This window comes from Cricetulus griseus, chromosome 8, assembly GCF_003668045.3.
Source record: "Cricetulus griseus strain 17A/GY chromosome 8, alternate assembly CriGri-PICRH-1.0, whole genome shotgun sequence".
Taxonomy (NCBI): domain Eukaryota; kingdom Metazoa; phylum Chordata; class Mammalia; order Rodentia; family Cricetidae; genus Cricetulus; species Cricetulus griseus.
The window spans coordinates 6,718,363-6,741,473 of NC_048601.1; the positions used below are offsets into that span (position 1 = coordinate 6,718,363).

Below are 23,111 nucleotides of genomic sequence, written 5' to 3' on the forward strand. Positions count from 1 at the left end.
AGGTGTAGTCCCAAGTGTCCAGAACATGGGGTTTTTAAAGGCAGAGATCATGGCCAGGCACCTTACTTGGCAGCTTCAGGGGAATTCTGTTTGGAGCAAGCAGTTTGATACAAGTTAAGATAAGCAGTTAGCGGGAGGGGTTCACACAAACAGGTGATTTACAGGAACTGAGATAAGTTAGTTAGTGCATCCTGACCTCTGGTTCCTGTAACAGAGTTGAATAATTTGATGGGATTCCCCATCAAAGAGATCAAATTCTAGTTAACCCAGAAATGTCTTCAGCAACAATGCAAGATGGGGGAACCTCTGGGCTGTCTTGCCCCACCACACCATGGAGATCTGAATCCAGTCCAGTTAGTTGACAGTGATGTGCCAACTGATAGCATCTGATTGATTTTATACAAGAATATATTATGGGACACTTCTGTTTCTAAACTCTACCCAGCGATTCTTTCAACAGGGTGGAAGTGAGACTGTATTAGTTACTTTTTTATTGCTGCTGTGAGAAAAAGGTTCATTTCAGCTCACAACTTCCTGGTCCCAGTGCATCACTGAGGGAATTCAGGTCAGGGGCTCAAACGTTGGAACCTGGAGGTAGGAACTGAAGCAGAAACAATGGAAGGATGCTGCTTGCTGGCTTGCTCCTTATGTCTTCTTCAGCCTGGTTTCTTATAGCAGCCAGGACCAGAAGCCCAGGGGTGGTATCACTTACAATAGACTAGGCCTTCCTGCATTGGTCATCAGTTAAGAAAATACCCCACAGGCTTACCTGTATAGCCTTATCTTATGAATGCATTTTCTCAACTCCAGACTCCTCTCAAGTGATTCCAGGGGTCATCTTGTGTCCAGTTGACACAAAACTAGCTTGCCCATGTGCCAAAAATATGCACCATAGTATGAGTGCTGAGGAGTCCAATTTATGGTGACCACGTTATGAAAAGGGGAAAGTGGCCACAAGGCAGAATGAAGTAAGGTATGATTACAGGTGGGAGATTTAGAGGTTATTTGAGTGACTGGGGACTCATCAGGGGGCTACTCATGATAATTTGGGAAGCCTTGCTAGGAATAAAGGTTGGTCAGGAGTCAGCCTCGTTCCCTGTGCTGCTTTTCAGAGAACGAGGGCAATGCAGGCAGCATTATTCATAAAAAGAACACTGATGCTTCACTTCCTGGTTGTTTAATAGATCAAATAGTTATACGTGAGGCAATCAATGTAGCTTTCTTTTCCCAGTGCAAACTTTTAATTAGTAGGCAACTGATCTTGGACTGTTAGTTCAGATCTCTAATCAGTGAATTAGATTAACAGTTTAGTGGTTGTTACCGGCTAACTAATATACAGTATTTATAGCTGAAGACAACATGGAAGTCTTAATTCATGCGACCTTTTAATAGAACAAACACCAAGCCAGAGGTCAGGATTTTTGACCTGGCCCTTTACACAGTGCCCAGTAGCTGGTTCCTTGACAATAAATACTTGTCAAATGTCCTTAGTTGAAATTTGCTTGATGTTTGTAGTTCTTGATTTGGGAGAAATGAGAGGAAGGAGGATTATAGTGTCCCTTTTGGTGGCAGGGTCACTTCCAGAAATAAGTGAGAGAACAGGAAATCAGTGACAGGCATCAGCTCTATTGTCAGCAGTGTCCTCCTGGTGACATTTGGTGATGGTTTTGTTGTATTCTGGGGGCGGTTTCCATGAATCGCCTTGTTTGGAAACATCAACAGAGACTTCCAGTTTGAGACAAAATAACAGACAGTAAAAAACACGAAGCTTTCCCAAGTGCTAAAGAAGTGATTTTTATCCAGTTCCACGTAGATTTTCAAGCCAATTCACACAGCGCTCACACAAAACTCTCATGACTCATTGAGCATAAATGAATGCTAACTTGCATCTAATCTGCTTGCATTGTCAAGTATTCCTTGGGCGTTCGAACTCAGCCTGTCCGCCATGGTACCTGCAGGGGGAAAACAATCGAGATGATGGAGTAAGGAGAATGGGAGGGGCCTGGGTGCTGTGGCCGCTTCGATCGATCGAGGTAGCGAGGCACATTCAGGTTGCGTTCGAAGAAGCATACTATGTAAAAGGAGTGGAGGGACACTGGGTGTCTGCCTAGTTAATGTGGGGACACAAAAGAGTAAGCCGAGGGTTCGTGGTGGTTGTGGGTTCTGGGTGAAGATCTGTGTCTGGGGTAGCATGGTGGGACTTTTAGTTTGACAATGAATGACTTGCACCAGGCTTCATTTTGGAAAAATTAGGATATGAATGACTACCACGGGGATGAACTAGAGGCCACCTATATATAATCAGTCTCTCTCTCTCTCTCTCTCTCTCTCTCTCTCTCTCTCTCTCTCTCTCTTTGTGTGTGTGTGCGCGTGCTCCTAATTACATGAGGGGAAGAATTCAGGAACCTCTGTAACAGTGGATGATGGGATGATTTAAAGAGAGAACCAAGCAGAAACCAACTCAGGATTTCTAGTCTGTGATGCCAAGGCTCTGTTGGTTCACACAAAATTTTAGCAGTGGCTGTTGGCCACTTTGTGCCAGATATAACTTCTTAGTCCTCAGAGGTTGTTTGTAACCAGTGTTGTGAATGAGAAGCCCCCAGGAGTGTGGTTCAACAGAGTAGGAGGGCAAACATTGAAAGGTGGATGGAGTTCAGGGGCACTATTCACTAACACAGGGGTTCTCAACCTTCCTAACGCTGCTGCAGCCCTTCAATACGGTTCCTCATGTTGCAATGACCCCCAACCATGAAATTATTTTTGTTGTCACCTCATAATCTCATAGTGATTTTTGCTAGTGTTATGAATCTTAATGTAAATGTTTTTGGAGACAGAGCTTTGCTGGAGGGACTGCGGCCCACAGGTTGAGAGCCACTGTGCTGACAGGATGGTGTTTCCAGTGAAGGATGTGTAAGCTCAGGGTCTAGCGATGGCTGTGCCAGTCCTTCCTGCTTTCAGTTCTGCCGTAGAGAAAACTCCCTGCTGCTTTGGAATGTTATGTGTTCTTTGTATTTCATTACACCACGGGGAAATAACAGCTCCAGTAATTTTGGTGACTTTTGAAATGAAGCCACGCACAGGCGTGGTGTAAGGCACAGTCAATGTCACTGCTTTGCCATTTGGAGACAGAAATGACATCAGCAATAAATAATGAACTGGGCATTGCCTAGGAGATGTTCAGTAAGTCTTCTGAATGTCACATGGAGTCATACCATATGGGGCTGTGTCCTCAGCCAGAAGATTCTATGTAAGGATGCCAAATTTCAAAGTGTTGCTTTTTTATAGTGGTCTGGGCAACAGATTTTAATGAACAAAAGTACCCAGTTTATGATGGGCATGCAAGCAAGAGGCCCTGAATTCAACCCCCAGCACCCATATAGGAAACCTGGGTGTGCCATTTGCTTGTAATTCTAGTACTGTGGATGTAGAGACAGAGGATCCCTTAGAGCTCCCTGGCCAGCCCAGCCAGATCTGCAAGTTCCAGAATCGGTGAGAAACCCTGTTCCTAAAAGATGAGGTGAAGAGTGATTGAAGAAAAACACCCAACATTGACATTGAGCTCTGACCTACACACGCGCGCGCGCGTGCGCACACACACACACACACACACACACACACACACACTCAGACACACACACACATACATACACACATATGCACACTCACACATACACACATACACATAATGCACAGACACACACACACACTCAGACACACAGACACATACACATACATACACAAACACTCAGACACACATATACATAACACACATATACACACTCACACACATATACAGACTCACACACATACACATACACACACACACACACATATACACTCAGACACATAAACATACACATATACACATTCAGACACACAGACACACACATACATACACACATATACACACACACACATACACACATGCACACACACATACACATACATACACACACACACTCAGACACACACATAAACATACACACATACACATTCAGACACACAGACACACACATACATACACACATATACACACTCACACACACACACACACACATACATGCACAGACACACACACAGACATACACACATATACACGGGGGAGGGAGGGAGATAGATACTCAGTATATAAACACATCATTCACTTTCCGATTTTGCGTGCTCTGTAGAAAACATGATACCGACTTTCCTTTTTCAGATCACAATGATGTTAGTAGGGAGGGTGCCAACCTCAGCATTAATATTTCAGGGATATTGTTCTTACACAGAACTGTTATATATACTTGAATGCAGAGTTCTGAGAATATTCTACAGCCAATATGTACATACCTCTAGAGAAAGTTTGGGATAATCTTTTAAAAAGAATTCAATAGCTAAATATCTGTAATAGGAAATATTTTCCTTTAAATAAATGAACCAATGACTAGATAGTTTTCATCACACAAATGTTCACACATGCAAAGGAAGAATGTGGCTAAAATTTTAATTTGGACCCCTAAGGGTCCAAATTAAACAAGGACTTTGTCACATGAAAGAGAGCCTCCTGCAAGGGACTGGGGGCTTCTTTGACTCAACTGTGTCTCTTACTTCTTGGCAGAGGGCACCATGCTTGCTTTTAGGGACTTGTTTCTGGGAAACTGAAGCAATTGAGCCCGAGACACCGTTATATGCATCTGAGAAATATCGATGGAGGGTTGGGGCTTAATTGGTGCGTTGCTTCCAATATAATTAGGTCCTTGAACAGGGCAATGCAATTAAATATGTTGAGGAGGCCATAATTAGATGGGTGGAGGATGGTGTAATTACTTTCATAAGAGGGGGCTATAATTAGACGTGAAGCAGGGAGGGGATTGTTTAGATGCTTAGGTTGGAGGTATAATTAACGTATGTGCAGGAAATTAAATCATGTGTGTGAGTGAAGTATAATTAAGTGTGGGCATCCATCTCCAGTGATAGGTGAGGGACAGAGAAGTGCCTGAGCTGGGCGCGGTGAGGTATGCGTCGACGTCCTTATGGTCAAAAATGTGAAATTTTCATCGAGGAAAGCGGGCATATTGTGACATGGAGGCTAGTAGCAGTTGGCGTGGTGGTGACAAACTTTTGGGTCCTTGACAAAGGTTACCGAAGCAGAACTTCTACTTGTCTGAGATGATTTCAGCTCTGTACTTAGTACCTGTAGTCACTCTTTCTAACAGTTTCATTTGATGGCTAGGGGATTTTTTTCCCTCTAGCTTTAACTTATAACTATGTAAGGAAGGCTTGTTCTCTGTTACCCTCAAAGAGAGAAGAGGTTGGAGGGGAATAGTAGGGCGAACAAACAAACAAAAGCAATAAAACCTCATCACCCCCAGTAACAACAAAAACAAGAACCCTTCCTTCCAGTTTTATCCCTTTTGTATTGTCAAGTGTGAAAATTAGCATCAACTCTTAACTAAGAGAGTACGACCTGAAGTCGAATTCATAATGAAACCAGCAAATCTTAATTGTGGCAGCTCAGTTATTCCGAACCTTGAAAACAGCCACTGTTCCTAAATAGTTATGATGTCTGCCCTACAAAAGGGCAACAAAGCCAAGGGTATGAACCACAGCTGAAAGGGGGGACTAGAGAGTGATGCAGGAAGCTAGCAGAAGGAAAGCCGGTGGAAGGTGAGCATGACATCGAAAGAGGAGTGACAGTGAGAATTCCAACAATCAGATCCATCCTGTATTAAATGTCAAACAATGGAAGTCAGGAGCGGCATCATGCCTGTGATCCTAGCAACTTGGAAGGCTGAGGCAGGGGGATCGGGAGTTCAAAGCCAGCCTCAGCTATATCATGAGTCACACAGTGGACCCTGTCTTAGAAAGCAGAATCAAGCCAATCATAGCAAGGAAAGAAGAAGCAAAACCAACATCAATGAGAGCAATGAAAACAACACAAAACAAACCCCATGTTTTTATTGTGGGTTTTTAATTTTGTTTTGGCACTTTTGATCCAATGGTGGAGAGTGATGATGAAGGGGAAGCCAAATAAACCCTTTCCTCTCCCAGCTTGCCTTTGGTCATGGTGTTTCATCACGGCAATAGGAGCCCTAACCAAGACACTCAGTACAGACAACTTTTATGTCTAAGAGGTGTGAGTGGGTACACTGATCTCTGCACCAGCAACTGAGGCTGCAGCAGTGGCGCTATCACTGAACTTTCCTAGCAGCTCCCTGCCCGTAATAGATGCTCACCAAATGATTGTTGAGGGAGCATAGAAGTTGGTGGTGCAGTGTGTGGGAGCAGATAAGGTATGGGGTCCCCTCAGACGACCAGCTTAAGAACCACCTCCCTTTTTACCGAGTGATGGGACTTGTGCTTCTGGTTTGAGGATTAATTATTTGTCTGCTGCATCAAAAGAAAATCCTGCTTTTGTATTCACCGTGGTGAATTAAATGGCAACGTTCCCCCCCACCATAGGCGCAGCCCTTTGGACACTCCATCTCCAGGTGGTGGCTGTTCGGAGGTGCGGCCTTGCTGGAGGAAGTGCTTCATCCTGAGGCCGACTTTGTGTGTTCATAGCCTCTCCCTACTTTCTGTTTTCTGTCTCAGTTTCATACTTGGGTTTGAAGCTTCCTGCCCCTGCTGGCACGCCTCCCCACTATAACGGACTCTCATCTCTCTGGAACCATAACCCCAAGGGAATTTTTTCTTCCATAAGTAGCTTCTGGTGGTGGTGTTGATCCCAGCAAAGCATTTGGGATGCTCACCCATGGATCTATGGCACACATAACTGATCATTCTGTTCACTGTTTGATTTGACAGAGAATGCCAAAACAACAACAAAAAAGCCCTCACATTTTAAATCTGGTGTTTATAAGTGTAGTAGACACACCTTCAAAGGGACCAATGGATCACAAATAGGACTTTGCTCAAAGTCTGTGTGAACCCTCCAAACTGAAATTATCTCATTCAAAGATATATTACATGTAGCAGTGTTTTAGCAATACGCTGAGTGCCTTGCTTATTTTCTCCTTGTTGTAAGAAAATACCCTGAAAGAAAAAAAAATTGAGAAAAGTAGTTTATTTTGGCCTGCCTTTCCACGGGGACACAATCTACCATTGCAGGAAAGCATGGCAGAGACAGGAAAAGCATTGATAGAAGCAGGCGGCTGGCTGGTCACATTGAATCCATATTCAGGAAACTAAAAGTAAGAGGAAGCAAAACTAAGCTATAAAGACTCAAGGCCCGCCCCCCGTGACTCACTTCCTCCAATGAGGCTCTACCACTTCCCAAACTGCACTGCCTGTTGGAGATCAAACTTATGTGCTGAGCCCATGGGGGCACATTTCCATGCAAATCATCACAGCAATGCCCATGAAGGAATTTAACTTTACGTGTAGTAACATTGAGTTTATATAAGTAAATGTATCGTAATGTACAGATATCATATACGTATGTAGAACTTCATAGCTTCCTGGTGATTGTTCAGTGACCTCATCTTCCTTTAATTTCATTTTGAGTGTCGTCATTACACTTGCTTCTGATGGGGCACTGACGAATTGAGGTGCCTGGGAATGAGATTCTAAGTCAGTTGACTTTATTACTGTATTTCACCTATCCAAATAGGTCCTAATCAATCCTTTCATTTAAAGTAATAATCTTTACTAATATAAGCAGGAGTGTGGCAGCTTACTACCGTATTCGGCTATAGCAGCGTGCAAGGAGATGCATCAGAAAATACAGCATGAAAGGTCTTCATGAAGACACTCCCTCAAAATCATAAGATTCACATGGTTTGCCCTGTGTATGCTAGAAGGAGATCCCTTGCTATACCCCATTCTGGGCAGCATCAGCCATTGTCGAGTACCCTGAACCTAAACTAGAATAACATTGCATTATAATAGGTAGATAACGCTCACGGTATTTTCTCAATTATGTTTTTCTCATTGAAAGCTTTGGTGTAGTATTATTGTTCGCTGGTGTGTTAGCGCTGCCAGCAGATTGTTCTCAGGCACTTGTTGAAATGAAGTGAAATGAATTTCTTCTGTGAGGCCAGCAGTTAAGAAAATGAAGGAACACGCAAATGTCAGATGAAGTCAGGTCACTGCCTTTCCCCTGTGTCCTCAGGTTTTGCTTGAGGACTTTGGAGGTGGTGCTTAAGGGTGTAGACATACATTACTTGATTTTTCTGCTAACAAAATGGTTCTTTATCATAAGATAAAGTTAGATGGTTAAACAAGCCATTCCTTTGTCTTGTCCATGAAAGCCCTTGAAATCTAGAATTGCTGAGGCTTAGACAAGTCTGTGAACTCTAGTGGGAGAAGACAAGGAATGGAAACGGGGGGGGGGGTGAGTGGGTTGCTTTCCCGAGAGTGCGGAGTGTGTTCTGTTTCTCAGCTCGTGCTCCCACAGGGTCCTGCACAGTGTGCCCTCCCATCAAGGCTGGTGACATCTGCCTCACTGTTGTCCCATAGCTGGTAGTTAGAGGCCAGCCTGTGTCCTTCAGGCCTGTGTAGCTGCTTCCAGAGTCTAGATGTCCAGGGTTCAGATTCTTGCCTGAAAACCTGGGGGAGCCAGTCCTCTGTGTTCAAGGTCTCCCCCTTTAACAGCTAAGGGGCTTAGCTTGCATTTATAAGTCCTGCTATTAGTGGAGAATGCCTGGGGGTCCCCCTGACTTAGTCATTACAGCGTAACTACGTGAGACTCCTATAGTGTATATTCACCTACTAACTGGGTATTTTCTTTTGGTATATGCTTTTCCAGTATACATCTAAATGGATATACGTTTATATACATCCAACTCAGTGGACTCTTTCTTCCTCCCTCTCCTGGTCAAGGACACCTGTGGCCTTCGTGTTGCCCAGTCCAGAGGGAGTTTTCAGCTGTTATTACCCTTCGTCTGTTAGGAGCACGTGATGCAAACTTGCTTGCTTTGACTTGGTTCCCCAGGACAGCTTCTCTTTTTTATTTACCTGCACTCTGCCTCTTGACTTTAAATACACAATCATACTCTGTAATGGTTTGAAAGAAAACGGCCCCCAAAGGGAGTACCGCTATTAGAAGGTGTGGCTTTGTTGAAGTAGGCGTGGCCTTGTGGGAGGAAGTGTGTCACTGTGCAGGCAGACTTTGAGGTCTCATATATGGTCAAGCCACGCCAGTTACCTGCAAGATGTAGGAACCTCAGCTCCTTCTCCAGCACCAGTCTGCCTGCATGCCACCATGTCCCACCGTGATGATAACGGACTGAATCTGACCTCTTTGCCTTCTCCTGTCACCCTGTTCCAGATCGCTAAAGTCCCTGGCAGACTCCTCCCTGGCCCCTTTTCCTGCCCAGACTCTGTTCAGCTTGTTCTCATTCCAGCACAGGCCATAATGCCACCCCAGTGCCCATTTCCATGGACTTGGTTCTCAGAATAAAAATCACTGTCTTTATGACACCCTGCTTGTCCTCATTCACAAACCTCATGCACTCCTTTCCTCCTGTCTCTCTCTGCTTACTCTTACTCATCTGCAGACAAAAGAGGCTCTTGGCCCCTATCTCGCCCCAGGAATGTTCCCTCCTCAAGGTCTTTGTACCAGTGGGTGCCACGATACCTAAATTCTCACACTCTCAACTCCTACAGGAATCTGCTCAAGGGCTTCCTTGCACTGTGGCTGATGCCCTGCTGACCTTTGCTGTTCCTCAGGAAGCGTCTCCCCTACATTCCTTCACCCTTCTCGGTTTTCTTCAGCAGAGTGAGCGAGTGCCCAGGGAGCATGGCTTTTACTTAGCTACCATCACTCACGTGTCTCAATACACATCCGTGGGACACAAACAAGGCAACGTGACCTCCATCTCACTGATTGCAGGCTTCGCCACTGTTTCCCAAGTGTTGGTTCCAAATCTTCATTTTAAGAATGCCTAAGAAAAATACGCACTGTTCTGAATGAAGTTACTCTCCCTTGCCCGTCTCTCCTCTCGAACCTCACTCTGGAGCAGTTTATTGGGCTGATCTCTGCTGTGGAAAGGAAGGCAATTCTTTCCTCCCTGTGGGAAAACGCTTAGACATTCTGCTGCAAACATCACATATTTATCACCAACATTTACATAGCTCTGGCTGTTCATATTACTACTAGAAATCAAGAGAATAAAATCTTCTCATGTTGGACTAAGTGCTACCAATGAAAGCAGAGACTCTTGGGACTTCTTCCCCCGCCCCTGGCTGAGTTATTACTTCCTGCCTAGGCAGGAGCCTTCTACTGTATATTCATAAACCAATTCCATTTTATCTTTGGTATAGTCTGTATTATTTGCATGTGATCCATGCAAATGGTGTGGCCTACTAGTCTGGTTGTTTTCTAGAGCAGTTATGTGTGTGTTTAGTGTCTTTTCCCCAAGAACCCCAGTGACTGTGCTCTGTTCCGGCAGCTTCAAGGAGTCTGGGTACCTGACAGTTCTTGCTGACCCAGCCAGAAGAGGCCAAATGATTCATTTCACTTTCAGGGACTATTACTGGGTTTCCATATACCCTGGCACTATAAATAGCACTCCAGGGAGCACTCAGGCACACAGAACATTTTCTTTGCAGTCTAGCTCGATATTTGCAGAAGAAAGTCACATGCTGTCTGGTTTGACACAAGTCACCTGCCCCTTAGTGGCTCCCAAGTTCTAAACAGAACCACCCAGAGTGCTCTGATCACACGCAGCAAACACTGTTACCCTTGTTTGTACTCCTGAGTATTCTTCTTTCTACGTGGTGCTGTGTGTGTGTGTGTGTGTGTGTGTGTGTGTGTGTGTGTGTGTGTATGTGTGACGCGCGCGCACGCGCGTGTGTGCGCATGCACATACATCCCTGAGGGCCAAAGGTTAACATCATATGTCTTTATCAATTGCTTTACACTGTATTTGGGGGAAGGGTCTTGCACTCAGCCTGGAGCACATGATTCTGCTCCACTGGCTGGCCAGTGTGAGGGCCTGGATCTCCTTGTCTTCAATCCCCTCACTCCCACCCCCTGACCCCCGCCACGCCCCCAAGCTGGGATTCCAAGCACACATAGTCATATTCAGCTGTTTCATACAAGTTGTACGGCTCATGCTCGGGCCTCACCAGGCACGCACTTTTCTGACTGAACCATCTCCTTAGCCCTCTACTTATTCTCCAGGGGACAAAGCTTTGTCTGAGTGCTGGGGTGCAGTACTGTCTACTCCTTCTCCTTCAAGCGTCACATAGCAGTTGCTGTGGCTTCCTCTTCCGCAAGGTCATCAACTTTATGGTACAGTTTAGTTGGCAGCCAAGGTTCACACTTCCATCACTCCTTTCTCTCTTCATACCCCACACTGTGACTCTTGGCTCCTCAGATGTCTAGTTGTCTCCAGCGGGTAACATAAGAAATACCCAGACACTGTTAGGGAATGAATGGCTGATGGTGTCATTGCAATCACACAGGAGAACCAGACTCCCTTGACTCTACTTCCTGCCCAATGCCTTTAAAAACAGTCATGTGTTTAGTTTGGACTTTTCTGTTCTCCCTAGCAAATACCCTGTGCTATATGCTCAGCCAATTTGAGAAAGAAAACAAACAAACAATAATGTCATTATATTTAAATATATGGCAGGAACTTTTTGCTGTTTTACTTTACCCCCTACCCCCACCCCATGCCCTTTTTTAACCCCAGAGAGACAGGCCAGCTTGTTCCTCAGCCTCATTCTTCCCAGGGCTCTTTTTGCCCTGCCAAGTCTGCCTTCAAATTCCTCAGGTCTGCTGCTGTCAATAATGATTTCGGAGAGCTTGTATGTTCTTTGCAGTGAAAACCCCCCTTGTTTTCTGTTGCTAGGAAACCCCCTTCCAGCTGCCACTGAAGACATGTGCGGTGGTGGGAAACGGTGGGATTCTGAAGATGAGTGGCTGTGGCCGTCAGATAGATGAAGCAAATTTTGTCATGCGGTAAGAGAGCACCCACAGTGCGGCCTCTACGCCTCTCCTCCTTCCCACCCTTCTGTGAGCCCAGGGCCTTTCAAACCTAGCGGCTTGCGAGTAATCCCCTGTTGCCTGTCTTTAGCTTCTCTTCAGGCCCTTTCACAAGTGAGATTAGGAGTGCACTGAGGAGCAAGGGAGCTTTCCCCCAAGAAATTTCAGCGCCCACAGTGGCGGAGGTAAGGGTAAGGGCTCAGGTCTTCCCTGGGATTATACACTTGGGTGATTAAAACCTTGAAAGTTGCTGTTTCCTCAGGGCTGACTCCGTATGAGTAAACGTTTTAGTCTTGTAAGTGTACCCTTTCTCCTTAGTTTTCCACAGAAGTATTTGAATGGAGCAAGTGGATGGGGTTGGTCTGCGTGTGACTATGGAACTGACAAGAAAGACGGGGAGGGAACTTCATATCACAAGGGGTCTTGGTCAAGGGACCAAGTAGCGAGGGGGCGTGGGTACACAGACATGAGTTTTGGTAAAGGACAAGAGGTCCCTTCAGGGCAGTGATAAAAACTGCTAAGCCTGACCAAGGGAAGATACCTTCAAACTGCAGCCGCCAGCCTGTGCTGGGAGTGTGAGCAAACACTGGTGCACATGGAGGCTGCTCGGCCAAGACGGAAGAAAGGTGGAGGGTTAAGAGGGCGGGCTCTAGATAAAAGTCACGTGAGGTGACACATGCCAAAGCCAGGCCAGGGTAAGGAGTGGGCTGTGCAATGAGAGGTATGATGAAGGGCCATTGGCACAGAGCCATTCAGGGTGGGGTTATGGAGTGGGGGGAGGTGAGCTCAGGGCTAAGCACTGCCACCCCCGGGGCTAGAGGAAACAAAAGAACTTTGAGAGGTTGGGAAAATCTTTCACATGAACCCCAAAATTTCTAGGACATAGGAATGACTGTGAACCAGGAACCCAAGGGTTCTGTAACCAGAAGTGTGGTGATGCATTGTTTATGATTTAATAAAGCCACTGGAGATCAAAATGCAAAGCCAGCCACAGCCATAGGGCCAGGCAATGGTGATGATACACCTTTAATTCCACCAGCCACACTTGTTAGCTATAGAGGCTGGGCAGTGGTGGCACAGGCCTTTAATCCCAGGACTCAGGAGACAGAGCCAGATGGCTCTCTGTGAGTTCAAGGCCACCTGGGGTTACATGAGAGTGAATCAGTCTAAAAGAGAAACAGCTCACACCAAGAAGATCTCAGGACTTGGGATCCCATGCCTTTAATCCCAGCACTAGAGAGCTTTATAAGATAGGAGCAGGGCATTAAGTATTCAGTCTGAGATTTATTCTCCAGCCACACTGAAGACAGGATCAGCCCTTTCAGCCTGAGGTAGAGGTAAGAGTTAGTGGCCTGCTGCTTTGCTTTTCCTACCTTCATCTTGAAGCTTGAACCCCAGTGTCTGTGTCTGGGTTTTTATTATTCATGCTACAAGAAAGGACTTAACTTTGATTCCTGGCATCTACCTAAAAAGCCAGCCATATTCATGATTCCAGAGGTAGGGAGGTGGAGACTGGAGGATGCCTTGGGCTTATAGAACAGCCAGTCTGGGTGAATTGATGAGCTTCAGGTGAGAGACCCTGATTCAAAATATAACAGGGGGAGTAGCTGAGGAAGACACTTACAGACCGCTAGCCTCTAAATGCACGCACTCACACACAGATAGACACAACTAGGGTAGTCTTTTACACAATCTGCTGTTGATACTACACAAGTTCAGAACTACCTAGTGCCTGGGGGATTAGAAAGCATGTGTTGTGCACAAGCGAAGTGTATAGCCTTGCCTATACAGTAGACCCAGATCACAGTCGAGACTTCCAGGCCTGTCCTTCAACCATTCAATGTTCCTTGCACAGACAGTTTTAAAACATATCCTTCAAAATGTTAAAAAACAAAAAATACCCCAGTTTCCCATTTGTCAAAGTGCACATTTATTCTTTAACCAAAAGTAGCACTTGAAAAATAATCTTGTGGGGCTGGGTGTGTGGCTCAGTGAGAGGGTACTTGCATCAAACTGCGTGTGTCAGGGCTCGCCTCTGGTCCCAGCATTGGGAGGTGGATCAGAAGTTTAGGGTCATCCTTGGCTGCAAAGGGAATTTGAGACGTTCCTGGGCTACAGGAGAACCTGTCTCAGAACAGCAACAGATTCGTGAATTCAGTTTCTCTAGAGCATGGACACGGCAGAAGTAATAATGACCACACATTGAAGACAGACTGTGTGGCTCACAGTCACTGTATGGCAACAGTTTTGGAGTCTTTCGGATTGTGTGAAGTGGAATGTTCTGCATGCACCCGCACACACACACACACACACTCACACACACACACACACACACACACACACACACACACACACACACACACACTCACACACACACACACACACACACACACACACCACACACACACACACACACACACACACACACACACCACACACACACTCACACACACACACACACACACACACACACACACACACACACCACACACACACACACACACACACACACACACACCACACACACACACACACACACACACACACACACCACACACACACACACACACACCACACACACACACACACACACACCACACACACACACACACACACACACACACACACACACACACACACACACACCACACACCACACACACACACACACCACACACACACACACACACACACACACACACACACACACACACACACACACACACACACACACACACACAGACACACACACACACACACACACACAGACACACACACACACAGACACACACACACACACACACACACACACATGCACACACACACACACACACACATGCATGCACACACACCCATAACTGTGTTTTTCCTTTGTGGAGTCTTCTGTCAAGCATACCCTTCCTCACCCATCTCCCTCTTTCCTTCTTGGATCCCTTTCAGGGTCACAAGCATCACCATTATGGAGACGCTTTCAACAACTAATATCTCTCAATTGTGCCAACAAGCAATAATGTGAAATCTGGGACACTTTATACAATTATGCCTTATTAGAAACAATTTGACTGTATTAAATGGGCCTTTTATGCAAATCTATGTAATTATCAATTTAGGAATTGAGGCGCTAAACGCATCGTGCACTTTCCCTAAGAAAAGAGATGCAGGGAGATGGCCCTGTTGTTGGTGCTGGAAGAGAATGTTTACAGAGCAGAAGGCAGACACTTCATCAAAACGCAGTCATCGGTTTCAGAAAGCCAAGTATAAAATCTGTCTTGCTGTCATCGCCCCTCTGTTACAGGGTCGGGGGGGGGGGGGAGGAGGGGATCACAGCCTGGGAATTCTATTGTTGTTTCGGTTTTGGGATTTTTTTGTTTGTTTATTTATTAACAAAACTCTTCTTGAGGTTTTACTCTTGCTAGAAGATATAAATGGATCCAGGCATATGAATCATGGGACACAGAAGAAAACAAAATAGTTGTACATGAAAACAAATTTATTATTGATAAAGCAGGTTACTGGAACTTCCTCACAAAGTTTAGACTCTACAGTTGATTCTTAATTGTTAGCAAGAGTAGTCCAGATCAAAGCATCCTTAAGGAGGACATCCAGATTTTAGCCTGTGTGTTATTTGGGAAGCCATCTTGTCTTTGCAAAGATCAGTTAATTAGTGCAACCACAATCGGCGCCATAGAACTGCTATGGGGTGTGGCTACTGATGACTTGAGTTCACTTTTCTTCAAGACCCCTTGGGAAGCCACATGGGCTATGGTGTTGCCAAGGGCTTGTAGATGCCTCAAGAGTGGGCATTGTGACCATCTCCTTGTCTTTCTACAGTGCTCACTGTTTGCTTTCAGTGAACAGTCAACAAGTCACCAACTGGCTGGCTGACTGACTTGTGTGTAGTTACAAGAAAATCCAGTTTTTTATTACCCACAAGCAGATGAAAGGGGGATTTTTTTTTAAATCAACATGGAGATGCTTCCGCCTGGACGGCCTGGTGTGGCTGGAGTCATGGGGCTCAGAAGAAAGAGGGGGTCGGATCAGCTGATAGGTGCCTGGGCAATTTCATCTACCAGGGCACATTGGTAGGGGAAATTCAGCAGATCACAGAGATCACAATGTTTGTAAAAACATCTTTATCTATAAATAAATCCCACAACTTAGACATGCCCTGATGTGGCAGGAGTCAAGTCCGGCATGTGGTTGGAGAGGAGAGCTTTCTGTGGTCTTTCTGACAGGATGGTTTTGAACTTTGGTTGTGTGAAACATCAAAACAGAGACTTTTAGCAGAGTTCTCTTAGTTCTTACTGTGGCCCAGGAAGGATGCAGAGTTGTTACCCTAGAGTTTGTTCATGGAGGAACTATGGCCAGGGAAATGCATGAACCTGATGCCCACAGGTGGAAAGCCACAGGTATGGATGTGAAGCAGCAGTGTTTCCCACTGTATATACAGAAGGCATTATGACCAAAGGAAATAGTTAGGGCAGGGATGGAGTTTGAGGTACGAGTGGGGTGACTGCTTTCTCTTGTGGAGAACCCATCACCTCTTAGGCTGGGATGATAGCTCAGTCGGTAAAGTACTAGCCATACACACTTGAGGATATGCATTCCACCCCCCTCAGAAAAAGCAAAAGCTAGGCATCGTGGCATGGCATGTCATGTAATCCCAGTGCCATGGAAATGGAGACAGGAGAATCCTGGAGCTCACTGGCCCCTGGTACAGCCAAGTCAGTAGCGCCAGGTTCAGTGAGAGACCTTGTGTCAAAAAATAAGGTAGACAGTGATGGGGGGGTGCTTAATGTTGACTTCTGGTTTCCACACACACACACACACACACACACACACACACACGGGGAGGTGCACTTGTGTAACACATGCATGTGTGTGCAAACATGAGAGCATACCACACACACACACACACACACACACACACACGAGCAGGAATGGTACAAAACACTGCCATTCTTTGGGTGACAACACCTTCTGTCATCACCTTAAACCACCTACACCTTGGCCACATATACAAAATCATCCATGCATTAGGTTAGCTGAACACAACTAACACAACTGCCATAATGTAAATCTTTGGGAAGTAAAGAAAACCAAGGGAAAACAGTGTGACTCATCAGGGTTTATACGGAGGTAGAGGCTGTAGGGTGGGGCGTCTGCCCTCTGCCTTCTGAGCCCTGATTTCAAGCTTAAAGTGCTCTGTTCCACCACTTCAGATCTGGCTTCCTTTTTCATCACTCATCAAGTTTCATTGTATTTTATTTTATGTGAATGTGGATGCTTGTGAGAGTTTATATGTACCAGCAGGTGCCAGCAAGGCCCAGAAGAGGGCATCTGATCTCCTGGAATTGGTTTTACAGACAGTTGTGAGCTGTGAGTTGTAAGGGTGCCTCATCCTCTGCAAGAGTACTAAATAGTCCTAATGGCTGAGCCATCTCTCAAGCCTGTTACAATGAATCTTTCTGCCAAAGCCGCCAAGCCCCACCGCCACGTGTGCGCTCTACGCCAGCCGCCTGCCTGAGTTAGGGCCCCCATTAATGCACTGAGAGACTTGTATTAGGTACAATGCCGCTTGGCCAATGACTAGGATTCTCATCTGTTAGCTCAGTCTCAATGATCATAAATCTGCATATTTTATAAGACTTATCTTATAGAGGATGCCTTTCGCTGGTGCCCTCTCTTGCCAGTGGCTCACATCCCGCCGCTGGAGGAGGCGAAGGGGAAAGAGGGACACTTCCTGTTTCCTTTGCTTAAATATGAGTCTCCTTGCTATGCCACTTCCTGCCCGGATCACCACTTCTCTACTACATTTCCCAGAATCCTCTTTGACTCCTAGTCCTGTCAAACTTGCTGTTTCATTGGCCAAACAGTATTTTATTCAATAATCAATAAGATGAACATACACAGTACATTCCCCGTTACAAGCCCTTATTTATTTATTTATTTGTGTTTGTATTTGTATTTTTGATACAAGGTTTCATTCATGTAGCCCAGGCTGACCTCAAGCTCACTATATAACCAAGTCTGCCTTGGGCTCTGCATCCTCTACCTCTCACGTATGGGATTACAGGTGTATGGCATCAGGCTTCTAGTAAATTTTCAGCAAAAGATACATTGTAGTTATCATCTCTTTTCTCTGGTAGAACAATTACTTCTGCCATATCTCCTAAAACAACAGCAACAACAACAACACACACCAAAAAAAAAAAAAAAGGAAAAGAAAAGAAAAACAGGAAGGAAGAAGGGGAAAAAAAACAACCCCCCAGAACTTTAGTGGTGCTAACGGTTAATTAGTCATCTAATGGCCATGAAAAAGGGAAGGTGCTGCAAGCAGTTATTTGTGAATTGAGCCAGAATTAACATTCCTATTTGTGTGCCTATGACGGACTTGATTTGAAAGTACATGAGTCATTCTGAAAGGTTCCTTCTTGCATTTCTAGGTGCAATCTCCCTCCTTTGTCAAGTGAGTACACCCGGGATGTCGGCTCCAAAACTCAGTTGGTGACAGCTAATCCCAGCATAATTCGCCAAAGGTAAGATTTCATGGTTTCCCTTTGTGGGGACTGAAGAGGAAGGTTTGTGAAGTCATCAGCATCTTACAGGGTGTGAGCATAATTCATCCCGGAAAACAAAGAGGGAAGCCATCTGGACCGGCAGGAAGGATGGAGCAGGGAATCGTAAATAAGCTAGGCGGTATGATGGGAGTCCTCTGTATTTCACGCTTCCCCTGGGCTTTGGCTTCTCTCTGTTAGAGATGGTGTGAATGACAGGAGGATCCATTGTTCTGCTCCGAGCACAGCGCAGCGTCCTGCCCACTCATTACTACTCGAATCCAGCGTGCTGGCTCTGGTCTGACTTTCCAATCAGCCACTGTGAACTGACTTATTAAACCAAAAACAAAGAAATGACCAATTTGCCACATGTACACATCAAGACAGCAATGTTTTCAGAATGCACAAGAGTGTGCAGTTATACGAGATTGACTACCCCATATCAGACTTTGGGGGCAGATGGAAAATTCCCAATTCCAGAACACTTGGCAGCCACTATGGGAGCATTTGGGGGTCAGTCTCCAGGTGATGAAGCCCACTAGTGAGCTAAGACTGTTTGGAAAGTGTACGGGACACACACACTGAGTCTGTCCCACTGTATTTCAGGCTTGTTCATTCAAGTACCCTTCAAAATAATCTAAAGAATCCTATCATTTTCTTCATTGTCATCAGGTTAGCTAGGATTTTGGGCAGCAGTTAAACTGTAGATTTCCTTATGTGTTACCTGTATCCTTCATGTGCACATTGCTATTGTCAAATCTCAGAGTGGTTTTTTGGTTTTTGTTTGTTTGTTTGTTTTTGGTGTGCCCTGTCCTGATGTGGAAGCCTGGGACTTCTGTCACAAAGACTGCCTTTTATATTCAGGCAAGTGTTAGTGTGTCACTGGATACATCCTGTCCCTGACAGCTAATTATTCAACAGAAAATACGGTACGGGGACCTGCCAGGAGTTTGTCCTGAATAAGATAAAGCATAGCACATTTAGTTTTCTTCCAGAGATACCGACCTTAACCCAGGAGATGACTCCTCTGTTGTGAATGTGTCCTTCTGGGGCCTGGGGGTTTTTGCAACACCAGACTTTATTCATGAACATGTATGTTCTTTCTGTTCCTTCTCTACCCCTCTTGTGCATGTGAATGTGTGTCTCCACACACATGTAGAGGCCCAGGCCAGAGGTCAACACTGTATGTATTTCACAATGACTTTTCCATCTAACTTTCTGAAACAATATTTTTCCGAAAACCCATATTTTCTCATAACTAAATTTAGACTTTGCTGATTAGCTGTGCTGGCTGGCCAACCTGCAAAGCCCAGGATCCTCACACCTCTGTCTCTCAAGTGCTGGGGTTACAGGCCCCCAGTTTGACACACGGCTTTTATGTGGGGCTGAGGTTCTGAACTCAGCTCCATACGCCTGGGAGCAAGCCCTTTATGAGCCGTTTTCCCGGCTTCCTAGCAAACACTTGATGTACTTACTTTTCAAAAATATACTATGACTTTTAAGGAAAGTAGCCTGTGCTTAAAAAGATCAAAGCAGTGTCTCTCTAGAGTTTATGAGTTGTGTCTTAGATGGTGTTCCGGAAACTTCTGTCCCTTCTGCTGACTTCATTTTCTCTTCTCTTCAAACTCAGAGCAGTGTTTCCCTGTCAGCACCAAGTTAGCCATTCATGCGGCATCTGCAGTGTAGCAAGACATGAGAAAGCAAGACCTAAAACTAGAACTGAGCATAGTGGAGATGAGAAAGAAATGTCCCTAGGAGGCTGTGAATCACAGTGCTTCTGTGAGAGGCAATGTTACATAGTGGTAAATAGCCTGGGTGTCGGGAGTTGGGTGTATAGCTCAGTGGTAGAGTGCCTGCTGCCACATACACAGCCGTGGGTTCAATCCCCAGCACCACCAGTAGACCTGTTTCTGAGTTTAATACCTCTCCACCTACTAGTTCTGTAACCAGAGTTATTTAACCCCTTTCTGTTCATTGGGAATGAAGTTACTCACCTGAGATATTGAGATACTGTAACAGAGTCGATGAAACCATGCTGACTAATGCCCCAGTTGTTCCTCCAGAGGGCCTCCTGTTGTAATCCATTCTGACCTCAGGCTAAACATGCTTTTAAATGCATTATTAAACACACAAGAGGCCTTTCAGTGGTGGCACATGCCTTTAATCCCAGCACTCAGGAGGCAGGGGCAGGCGGATCTCAGTGAGTTTGAGGACAACCTGGTCTGCAGAGCAAGTTCTAGGACAGGCTCCAAAGCTACACAGAGAAACCCTGTCTCAGGAAACAAACAAACAAAATAAAACACACGAGAAAGTTTAAGGGCATCTACATGGCCTCCCTAGCCTCCCCAAACCCAAATGCAGAACAAAAAGCAGGATCCTAAAACCTGTAAAGATCACATACTGATGCTTAGAACCAGAGCCAGCCTCTAGACTCAGCGTGCCCTACCTCTGTTGAACCTGAAGAAGGGGTTTCCTGTGGTTAAAGACCAGGAGCAGCCGTGAGTGTCCAGCAGAAGCTAACGTAAATCCATGCAGGGAAACGATCTCAGAGTCCTCATTTATCTTGTTCAGACAAATGTGGTCTCTTAAGCAAGCACTTCAGTACACTCTAGTCATTGATAATGATCATCTTCAGAGACAGAAGGCAAACAAAATAATCACCAGTATAAATGCCTGAGAACTTACAAAATTGTCAGGTAGGCTAAGTTACAAAATATGAAATCATCATAGCAAAACATGATGAGTCAATAGAGAATTTTTTTAAAAAGTTGAAAATGAATAGATGTTTTAGAAACGCACAGAATAATTGCTGAACCTGGCTAGACACAGCTGGAGAGAGAATTGGTGACCGGAAAGCAAAAGTGACGATTCTCCCGGTATTAACCTTAAGGTACAGCCGTGTGACTTCACAATAGACACGGATATTTAGATGTTAATAATTAGTGAACAGTATCACCAGTGAGTGCTGGACAGGGGTTGAAAGGATTACACCTAGGGGTGTGTAGCTGATATCACAGATAAGCCGTGACGGGGAGAGAGGTGACTCCAAGAGGTGAAAGGTGAACTTGCATTTGAATTATTCAGGTTTTTTTGTCAAAGAAGCAACTTAAGGCAGGAAGGGTTTATATTGGTTCATGATTTTGGAAGGTACAGTCAACCACGGTAAAAAGCATGGTGGTAAGACAGCCACATGGTACCACGGCAGCAGAAATAGGCTAGTGGGTGGTGCAGCTGGAGCTGAGGCAACTGGTAGCTTTTCATGGGTAAATCAGGGAGCAGAGAGCTAGGGTTGAAAATGGGGCTGCCTTATGTATCTCAAAGCCTGATCCAAGGGACCCACTTCCCAGTGAGACCTCCTGAAGACGCCACAACTTCCTCAGACAGTGTCTTAGTTAGGGTTTCTATTGCTGTGAAGAGACACCAAGACCACAGCGACTCTTGATAAAGGAAAACATTTAATTGGGGTGGCTCACAGTTCAGAGGTTCAGTCCATTTTCCTCATGGTGGGACATGATGCTGGAGGGGGAGCCAAAGACTCCTGCATCTTGTGCAGGCAACAGGAAGTGAACGGAGGCACCGGATGAGACCTCAAAGCCCGTCCCCAAAGTGACATGCTTACTCCAACAAAGCCACGCCTACTCTCCTGAGGCCACACCTCCTAATAGTGCCATTCCCCATGAGCTTATGAAGGCCAATTACATCCAAATTACTGCATTCCACTCCCTGGCCCCAATGGAACAACATCATAATGCAAATGCATTTCATCTGACTTCCAGAGTTCCTATAGTCTGTCACAGTCCCAACAATGTTTTAAAGTCCAAAGTTCAAAGTCTCTCCTCAGATTCATGCAATCTGTTAATTTTAATCCCCTATAAAATCAAAATAATAAAAAAAGATTACATACCTCCCACAATGGCACAGGGTATACATTGAAGCACAGTGAAGCAATACCAGACTAAAGCGAGACCAAAACCCTCTGGCAAACTCTAAACTCTACATCTCCATGTCTGATGTCAAAGCGCTCTTGAGATTTCCAATTCCTTTCAGATCTGTGGACTGTAACATACTGTTTTGCTCTTGGGCTGGTTTCACTCCCTATTAACAGCTCTCCTCATCAGTTTCCCAAGGTCCTGGCATCTCCACTGTCTTGGAGTGTCCAAGGAATGCAATGGTTTCTCTAGGCCTCCATTCGGGGACATCCATCAGCTTCAGTGGCTTTCCTTAGTCACAAAGAGAGATTCCATAGCCCCTTTCTTCTCTCCTTGACTCTGAAACCAGAACCTCGTGGCTGAAGTTGCCAGGTTCTGCTGCTTGCTGGGGCTGGAACATGGCCCCCCTCATTCAATTACATCTCCGCCAGCTTTTTGTTTTCCACAATTTCCTTTCACTTCCTGAACTTGTTGTGGGATTTGCTCTGTAGAACAGGCTGGCCTCAAACTCAGAGATCCATTGGCCTCTACTTTCCCAGTGCTGGGATTAAAGGTGTGCGTTTAATTCCTTTTCACAAATTGGAAACTCAGCAGGGTGGGGTCTTGGCCTCTGGTCACTGCTCCCTTTATTGTATTTCTTCATCAGTTTGTCTCCCAGGACGAAGGATTTAGCTCCATTCCACTTCCTGGTGCTCTGGTCTCACATTGTCCT

General features: G+C 45.4%; 1 protein-coding gene across 1 annotated transcript in view; it reads left to right on the top strand.

The window, feature by feature from the left end:
• Positions 1-23,111, top strand: part of St8sia1 (ST8 alpha-N-acetyl-neuraminide alpha-2,8-sialyltransferase 1) — a 117,713-nt gene that overhangs the window by 66,773 nt on the left and 27,829 nt on the right. The window contains exons 3-4 of the mRNA XM_027430158.2: positions 11,781-11,890; positions 18,360-18,452. Of these exons, the coding sequence (XP_027285959.1) occupies positions 11,781-11,890; positions 18,360-18,452 (203 nt within the window). The remainder of the gene's footprint in view (positions 1-11,780; positions 11,891-18,359; positions 18,453-23,111) is intronic.